General features: G+C 31.4%; 1 protein-coding gene across 1 annotated transcript; it reads right to left on the bottom strand.

Annotated features, from left to right (window-relative positions):
- Positions 1-245: 245 nt before the first annotated feature.
- Positions 246-3,267, bottom strand: LOC130942039 (uncharacterized). Its single transcript, XM_057870715.1, has 3 exons — positions 2,526-3,267; positions 1,490-1,982; positions 246-644 (listed from the first exon to the last, which is right to left on the bottom strand). The coding sequence occupies exons 1-3, from the start codon at positions 2,736-2,738 to the stop codon at positions 280-282; spliced, it is 1,071 nt and encodes a 356-aa protein (XP_057726698.1). The 5' UTR covers positions 2,739-3,267; the 3' UTR covers positions 246-279.
- Between the last annotated feature and the right edge of the window lie 6,565 nt (positions 3,268-9,832).

Genomic DNA, 9,832 nt, shown 5'->3' with positions numbered 1-9,832 from the left:
TTAGTTTTTATTTTTTGAAATGCTTAAAATTTATGATTAGAGTTTAAAATTTAGAGTTGGTGATTTAGAATTTAAAATTTATAATTTCGAATAAAAATATAATTTTAAAAATTGATTAATATTGACTGAAAAATAATTAATTCTCTAATTAATCTCCAAATATAAATATATAACCTGAAAAACTAATCAAAAGACTGAAAACTAAAATAGTTTTACATTTCACTAGTTGACTTAATTTACATAAAGATTCTAATTAAACTTGCAGTTTTCTCACTAACACTAGGAACTAATAACAAGTTGATCTATCAGCTCATTTAACAAGTGACAAAAAATTTGAGACTCAAAATCTGCAGTTATGTTTTCAATTTCACCTTGTTTTCTCGTTCTTTCAGCCTCAATCTGATTTGATCCAAACAAATCATGTTCAACTAGCTTGCAAATTTGACCCCATACATCTTCATAATCATTATTATGCCTTTGCTTCATTTTATGTTTGTTGTTTTCAGTTGCCAAATTAAGCTTTTCCTCTTCAAGTAGCAACAAAATGTCACTATCAGAATGCAGAACATGCTGCTTTTCATTTTCAAGCTCTGGTGTCAATTTCCTTCTCCAATTCAAATCAACTCCTAATGAATCTGCATTATCTGCAAATGGATTATTTGTAACAAAATCAGCAAAACTTTAAAGACTTGGGCATGTTTGGTTGCGGAGTAAAAATGAAGAGGAAATTTTAATGGTTGAGATCTATATAAATTTTACACATCAAATTCTTATTAAAATTATTCATAAATAATTACAACAATCATGCATAAAAGAAATCAATTATTTTATTGAAATAAGAAACACTTTTAAAATATGTAAAGATCTCTTCTATGGCGTCTAACATTTACTCTGTAAGATTTAAAAATAAAAATGTGGATTCCACTTCACTCTATCTCTATTTTTAAACAAATTAAACAAAAATTTTATAAACACTAAAGAATCTACCATATATAAATATCATAGAAAAAATTTTAAGTGTACCTAAAATATCGGTGTTCCAATACTTTTAATCGTTAATTTTAATTAATATATATTATATATATTTTTTATAATTGAGATCGACGGTTAAAACAACTGAAACACTGGTATTTCAGATATACTTAAAACTCTTCCAATATCATATATATATATATATATATATATATATATATATACTTGTAAACATAAAAGTTGGAATTCAAATCTTATTAAAATAAGATACATACGAAAAATCACACAGTTTCAAGTAAATTTGTTAGATGAATCAAAATATTTTGATATAATGATTGAATTTTTATTTGTTCTTGCATGAATAATTTATTACTAAGTCTAAAGCTAAAAAATTGTATATTTGACGACTTTTACTTTGATATTTGCAATCTTTATTTTTATTCTCCAAACTTATGACAATAATAATAGAGAGAAAAAGAAAAAAGCAAAAGCAGAAGTGAAAATAAAAGAAAGAAACCTGTTTGAAGAAGTTGGCGGTGAAAATCAAAGACAGAAACTGGGCTTGAATCTTCTGAGCTGCACTCATTTGCAACTTTGTTCTTTGCCAAACATGCATTATCATTTCTTTTCTTCCTCTTCACAATCTCTTCTTCAAGTTCACCAACATTGATGGAAGAAACATCACACATATCACACACACTCTTGTTTCTCTTCTTCTTCTTCTTCTTGCCTTTGGAGTAGTTGGAACCGAAGCTGAAAACCAAGAAGTCCTCATTTTCATGCAAATGGAAAGTTGTTGGCATCCCATGAAACGAAGAAGATGATGAGGAACCTTTTACACTCCTATCCACACCCTGATGATCTCCCAAGAAGCACTCCATTGATGATGAAACTGAACCTTCCATGGCAGTTTCCAATCCCATTAACTTTGCCACTACCCCAGCTTCACAAAATGCAGCTTCCTTCTTCTTATGCTTAGCCTTCAATTCTTCGTCTTTGTCACTCCCCATCTACGTTTCGCATATACAAATACAAGTATTAAATTCGATTATGATACTTAAACACCACAATTCTATGAACAAATTAAAAAGAATAAATAGACAAAAAAAAAAAACGCATGAAAAAATTTGGAGAATAAAAATAAGATGAAAACTCAGGTGCAGTAAACCTCATATGAAGTTGATAGCTGAAAATCGTTAAATGATTTGAATGATTTGACTAAATTTTTATCTAACGATTCTTAATTATCAACTTCATCTAAAGTTGACTGCATCTGAATTTCCACAAAAAAAAGATTTCAAAGATCAAAATACCCTTCAGAGATTATTTTCATCGACAAACATATACACAAAATATTTGTAAATATCAAATTTTTGTCCATCAAAAAACAATTTCTGAAGTGTATTTTGATATTTATGAATATTTATAATGGGTGCTTTTATCTATCATAAACTCTTTCACGTGTATTTTTGTCTATGTTCTCAATGAAAGAACTCACATATTTAAGAAGTCTAAGACAGAATTAATAATATTTTCGAATGATAGCAACTCACCATTGAATGAAGGTGTCTGATATGGCGTGAAGCGTGAGTTGGAAGGGCACGAGAGCATAGAATCCTTCGAAATATGGCACTGATGCAACCTGAAGTTGCACTCTCTGGGTTGCAAAATGTTGGTTCAACACTTAGTAGTGTTGATAATGATGAGGGTGATGATGATGATGATGGAGAAGAAAATGTTGAATGAGATGATGTCAAGTTCTTCATAGTCAGTATAAATGATTTAGTGGTAAACAAGAAAGAAAGATCAGAGCCGAAGAGATAAAAGGAAAGGGTGAAAAAGCAAAAAAGAGAAGGGTTCTATGTGTTTTTAGATTCTCAAACTTTCCAAAGTGAAAAAAAAAAGATTTGAAATTTGTAATTTGTTTGGATTTATGAGATAAAAGGGTGGCGGGTTTGGCATTTGAATGTGTGTGAAAAACTGAGAAACTGATAAGAAGGAGTTAAGGTTTGGAATGGCTTTTGCTTTTGGTCATTGATAAGTCATGTTTCTTTTTCTTAGGTTTTTGTCCTTTGTTTCCTCCATTGTACCAAACAAAAGCACACTTCTTTAAATCTCCATATAGCTAAAAAAGGAAAGAGAGAGTTATTACTTATTGAATGAGTAATTACTACTACTAATTACTACTGACTCTGATCCCACTTGAAAATAAATGGTTTTTATGAGTCCTATTTTTCTCTTCTTGGGTTTGATGATGAATTGATGATGATTATGATTATGATACCAAAAGGGTGTTGTGATGGTAGAAAGTGGAAAATGAGTAGTGCTCCAAAGAGGAAGGCATTTGATTATTATTGAGTGGTGTAACCAAGTCAGTGAATGTGTAAACTTGTTTTTTGTGTGTTGGGAGAGACAATGATTGAATTTGTTTTTGTGTTTTTCATTAACTTTTTTTCAGGTCAAAGAAATTGATGATTCTGTGATTGTGTCAGTGTTCTGATGAAATTCTTTTTCTTTTTTGGGTTCTGTGGCCGAAGATACTAACTTTTTTGGTTGATTTATTTGTTTCCAATGGAGTAACTCATAATAATTGTTGAATACACGGTAAATTTTTTCGAGGTGTCTATGATTATAATAAATTAATGAGGGATTTACTTCGAAAAATGTATGTACATTATTAAACTCGGATATTATTAGCTACATGAACTTAGGGAAATAAATATGGTAGTATTCAATTAATTTCTCATGCAATGTAACTCATCTACATTTAGCAATTATGCTTAAGTAGAGGTAGATGTATGGGAGATTGTATCAAGAAAATAAGACACTAATAAATGTTAGAGTATAATTAGAATTAATTAGATAAATATATGGGAAAATTACTCTAAAGGACCGTTAGGAAGACTTAATTATTAAAAAAGACCTTTAATACCAAAATTATTAAGAAGGACCAAATCTTTTTAGAATATTTAAGAAGAAGAACTAAATCTTTTCATAAGAGGATAAATATATTCTTAACTATTTTTTTATTTATTTTGTATAATCTTTAATATATGCTATTTGATTTGCAATGTTATATAGATATTTATGAATATTCACTTGGGATTAATTAGTTAATTAATTTAAAAAGAATTACTCTAAAAAATTGTTAGGGAGATTTAATTATTAAAATATTGATTCTTAACTATTTTTTTATTTATTTTTTATAATTTTTATATTAAAAATTTTTATTTTTTATAAAATTTTGGTTATTTTTATTATTTATTTATTTATTTATTACTTTTATGATCTTTTGTCTTTTTTCTCGTTAGGTAAAGATCATAAAAATAAATAAATAAATAAAAATAAATAAATAATTAATAAAAATTACTAAAATTTTAAGAGAAATAAAATTTATCAACATAAAGATTATAAAAAATAAATAAAAATAATTAAAGATATATTTATCTCTTTATAAAAAGATTTGATTCGTTTTCTTAAATATTATAAAAAGATTTGATTCATTTTCTTAAATATTATAAAAAGATTTGGTCCTTCTTAATAATTTTAGTATTAAAAGTCCTTTTTAATAATTAAATCTTCCTAATGGTCCTTTAGAATAATTTTTCCTAATAATTAAGTCTTCCTAACGGTCCTTTAGAGTAATTTTCCCTAAATATATATTTATGCAAAAATTTTAATCAAGTTATATATTTAAGCAATTTTAGTTAGATGCGTTTTGTTCACTCCTCAACTCATTTATAATACACGCACTCTAACATATGAATATAAATTTTTTCTGCTGCAACGTAAATTTTTTCTGCTTAACATAAAACATTCGTAGTTCTTTTCTACTCACGTCTTTCTTTTTCTTCGTTTTCTTTATTGATCTGCATTGTATTCAATATAATAAGTTTCGTCATTATTCTCTGCTCGCGTTCATCGTCTTCTTTATTTTCTTCTTTCGATCTGCTTACGTTGCATTTATCTTCTTCGTTTTCTTCTTCGATATGCGCATAGCATTTATCTTTTGAATTGAAATAATGAACGATTCAACTTCAAATAAGTTAAATGAGAGCAATTTGGATTATTTTTCTGAATCATATCAAGCGGAAGAGGTTTAGAATATTCAATTTTGAATCGAATTGAATGGAATACAATTGTTAAATTGAATTGAATTGAATTGAATAGACGCAGGTGTTCTGAATTGAATTGAATTGATAATCTCTAAATTGTAGACACATATGTTTTGAATTTGATTTTATATAATGGATAATGTTCCGTTCATTTAGTATTATACAATTGTTTCACCTTATTAATGTGTTCGGTTCATTATGCAGATAGCTGTTCGAATTTGAATTTATATAATAGATAATGTTTCGTTCATTTAGTACTATACAATTGTTTCACCTTAGTAACATGTTCGGTTCATTATGTAGACCAGGTATGTTGTGGATGAACAATTTGTCCCAAAGATCGGGATGACTCTCAAGACACTAGAAAAAGCTGGAAAGTTTTACAAAAATTATTCCTAACTTGCTGATTTTTCTACCAAAATAAGGAATATGACTCGGAAGGAAGACGAGATTAAGAATCAACTAATCGTATGCAGCAGAGAGGGGAGGTGGAAATTCAAGATATCTCCAACTCTGAAGACAAATCCCTTAGCCGGCATAAACTGTCCATCCAGGATCTACGTATACATATTGAAAGACGTCAGTCTTTGGACAATTTCCAAAGTTGTTCTGAATCATTTACACCCCTGCTATCCAGACTGGGCAGAGATTCTCAAACAACACAGGGAGCTAAGTATGTTCATGCATCGCACCATTGAAACCAATGAGGAAGCCAGATCAAACCGAGCAAAACTTACCAATCATTCGTAGTAACAGCTGACAGTCATCGGGAACTAAGTTTTATAGAAAAAGACGTGAGAAATTACATCACAAGGGAAGTACAGAATGTTTTCGAACAAGATGATGCCAAAGAATTTGGGAAGTACTTATTAGAATGAAAGAGAAGAATCAAAAATTTTTTTTTGAGCTCAACCTCGAAGGCGATCACTCCATCAAAAATACGTTCTGGGCCGACGTAAGAAGCAGGGCTGCATGCGAGTATTTCGGAGACGTGGTTTCATTCGACACCACCTACAACACAAATAGATATTTGGAAATTAAGTCTTTAGGTTCATTGAATTTACACATTTCAGTTCACAACTGTTTAGGTGTGTCTATTTATGCAGGTACAATCTGGTTTTTGGTTCTTTTGTGGGCGTGAATCACCACGGTCAATCGACACTTTTCGGATGCGCCCTGATAAAAAACGAGGACATCCAATCATTCAAATGGCTATTCGAATGTTGGCTCTGTTGCATGGGAGGGAAGGCACCAAAAGACATTCTCACCGACCAATGTGCATCGATGCAAAGGGTCATCGAGATGTGCATTCCAACAACAATTCATTGGTGGTGCATCTAGCACATCATGAAGAAGATTCCAAGCAAACTAAACGGCTACAAGCGACACAAAGAAATCGAACAAGAGATGAGACACAACGTTTGGAACTCCTTCACAAAAGACATATTCGACAGAAACTGGAACGATTTCCTCACAAAGTACGGCTTCAGAGGCAACAAGTGGCTCTCAGGTAACTGAGGTTTTAATTCGAATTATTTTCATGCTGTTACTTTTTCAGTTAAAACGTGCGCAAATTTCGGTTTATGTTAGCTCATGTTTTTGGTTCATTCTGCAGAGCTATACGAAGATCGCCATATATGGATTCCAGTTTACGTGAATCACCACTTCTGGGCCGGATGAGAAGCACACAAAGGAGCAAGAGCATGCACGCATTTTTCAACAAGTTTAGCACACGCAACAGCTCCTTGAGTCAATTCGTGAAGCAATACGATAATTGCCTAGCAATCAGAGAGCAAAGAGAGAGAGAATTCGATGCTACAGATTTTCACATCATGATACTGTGCGCAACAAAACCACCAATAGAGGCTCAGTTTCAGCACGTGTATACCCACGAGAAGTTTAGGAAAATTCAAGGACAATTTAGAGAAAAAGGTGAACTGCATCACAAGATCAATGCATTCCACCCTAGGTTTTACAACATACGAAGTTTTAGAGCAGGTTTCTAACTCCACATTCAACAAGTTTTCTTCACCTACGACGTAGTATCATGAGAGGTAAAGTGCTAGTGCCTGCTGTTCAAGTCAAGGGGCATACTGTGCCGCCATTCTCTGAGCGTCTTAAGCTTCGAGCGAGTAGATAACGTGGCACCGAAATATATACTGGAATGCTAGAGCAAAAACATAAAGAGGAGGCACACACACATCAAGAGCAGCCTAGACGAGCCTCTACTGGAGCCGAGAAGCAAGGGATTTGACGATTTGGAGTTTCGGTCGCACAATATTTGCGAATTTGCGTCAGTGTCCGAGGAGCTGACCAAAATTCTGTATCGGGCCTTTGATAATGTCATGGACGAAATACAAGAATATCAAGTGAGAAGCAAAGGAAAAAGTTTGTTAACCCACGAAGAAGCAACGTTGAACGACATGAACGACCTTCAAAGCCCGCCACATGTTAGGACAAGAGGCTGGCCCAAGAACAGACTGGGATCAAACCTGGAAAAAAAGATCTCAAATGCCACGAAGAAAAAGAAATAGCCAACTCCAAGCGAGGTAACATTGGTTTGTTTTCGATTAGGGAAACATTCATTTGTGCATTTTACTAATATATGATTTATATTCTCTTTTGCAGTTGAACCTTTTAGACAGCAAATCAATGTTCAGTCAAACTCCAGCCTTTATAATGCACAGGATATGAATTATCTCGAAGAGAATTACAGGAGTTTCAGTTTTATTAACATAAATTTCCATTCATGTATGAGCAAATTTTGGTTCATTGAACTTATAGGAGGGTTAATTTCTGACTGGTGTTAGTCTTGATTGAATAGTCACTTTTTGTATTTGATATTAGCTTTCTGAAATTATTTATTGAATAGTCACTCTGTTATGTCAAAGAGTTTAGGTGTTTCTGAAACTGAATACTGATATAAAGATTTGTTTTAAAATTAGTTCTCTGCTATAGTGATATATGCACTTTTTCAATTCATCCAGTGTATTAATTTCAGTTCATTTGTGTTTTGGGGGCTCTTAATGTTTGATAAGTACCCTGAATCTATTCACTGTGAACCTAGAAAGAAACAACATCCAGACAGTTCCAACAGATATATACATTAACATTATATTTGTCATTGAATTAGATTTCCAATAAAATTTACATTAATATTCCCATATATACATTAAAGAAGTAGTGTTTGTGTTTTTAAACAAGTTAAACAAAGTAGTGTTAATTACAACCAGTCAAATAAAGTATATCCTATTTACTTTCTATATCCCCAAATGTGAATTTACTAAAAGGGCTGGAGAGAGAAACAGATGACTTTCAGAGTCTTATGGCTTCAGATTCCCGAATCACTTGTTCTTTGATTTTGTTCATTTTGTCCAAGAGAATGTTTGGACCATGTTTACGCTTGAAGGCATCAATTTCTTCCTACAATTCAATTGAAAGGAATTTGTTATATAAGAAATGAACCCCAACCGAAATAAGAAGCGAAACAAATTTCATTAATTTAGAAATTATTTACTTGTGTCCAGTTTTTATATTGATACCTCTTTTTCTTTTTTATCTTTCGGGGATCAATTGTTTTGATCCATTTCAGGATGTATATCTCACAATCATAGCTAAGTAAGAAATAAGTAAAATATGATTAATAGTATACAAAATAAAACACATTAAAAATAGTACTATAGCAGACAAATTTTTTTATTTTGTTCGTTGACCATTGAGCCTGATATATTCTGCTCTAATCCCTCTCCGTCCTCTATTAAGGGTTTTGCCCCAGCGTAAACCCTCATTTGGAAGACTATTAATCCCTAAAAAGCATACAAAAAGTAAGGATGAAGTAATGTAAATCAACAACTTCAATGAACTAAACTCTGTTCATGGTCTGAATAAAACGTGATAAACATTCAATCAGCAAAAAAATATTTTGTGCATGCAAAAAAACCCAAGTGAGCACTTAAGGATGAAGTGAATGTAATCCAGCAACTACAATGAACTGAACTCTGTTCATGTTTGAATAAAATGTGATAAACATTCAATCAGTAAGAAAAATATTTCTGCATGCAAAAGAACTCAACTAAACACTTAAGGATGAACTGAATGTAAATCACAAACTCTAATGAACCGAATTCTACTCATGTTTGAATAATTTACAACAAAACATGTATGATTTAAATAACTTATAACAAATTTGTTCAATTTAATTCTCAAGTCAGGTATTTGATTTTTCTTCTTGTTGACAGGGTCAAGCACATAGAATGTCTTCTTCTGGACATTGACAATCCACAACCACCAGTGTCTTCCGTTGTAAATCGACACAAATAGGTGATGTTTGGAAAAATGATATCCGTTGTAAATCGACACAAACAGGTGATGTTTGGAAAAATGATAGAATATTGCAGTCCAAACAATAGCAAACACCAGAATTATCAAAGAAGTTTTAGAAATCATAACTTATAAATGGATGTGATGTTAATTTTCTTTTGTCAAGAAAATAGCACAGAGAGAGGATCAGAGAACGAACAACCGAAGAGGAAGAGAAAGAGAGAATGAACGACGGTGATTAAAAGAGGAAAATTTAGTAGAGCAAATGTCTCTCTAGTCTCTTCTTTGACTATGAAAAAAGGAAAAAAAATGTGTAAAAAGAATAAAAAAAAGGGGTTAATATTTAATTATTGATATTTTTAAAAATTAAAAAACGGGATTTATTTTGTAAATATTTTTGTGTTGGTTAATGATACTTTCACATA

Source organism: Arachis stenosperma, chromosome 7 (assembly GCF_014773155.1).
Source record: "Arachis stenosperma cultivar V10309 chromosome 7, arast.V10309.gnm1.PFL2, whole genome shotgun sequence".
NCBI lineage: Eukaryota > Viridiplantae > Streptophyta > Magnoliopsida > Fabales > Fabaceae > Arachis > Arachis stenosperma.
The sequence above is the reverse complement of the archived record's forward strand: the minus strand, read 5'-3'. Positions and strand labels throughout refer to the sequence as shown.

Bases quoted from the DNA above. Each gene is read 5' to 3' on its own strand.
- LOC130942039 (XM_057870715.1), bottom strand. From the start codon at position 2,738: ATGAAGAACTTGACATCATCTCATTCAACATTTTCTTCTCCATCATCA. The intron at 1,983-2,525 runs GTGAGTTGCTAT...TGCGAAACGTAG, and splicing joins TCAGACACCTTCATTCAATG to ATGGGGAGTGACAAAGACGA. The intron at 645-1,489 runs GTTTCTTTCTTT...ATCCATTTGCAG, and splicing joins CCGCCAACTTCTTCAAACAG to ATAATGCAGATTCATTAGGA.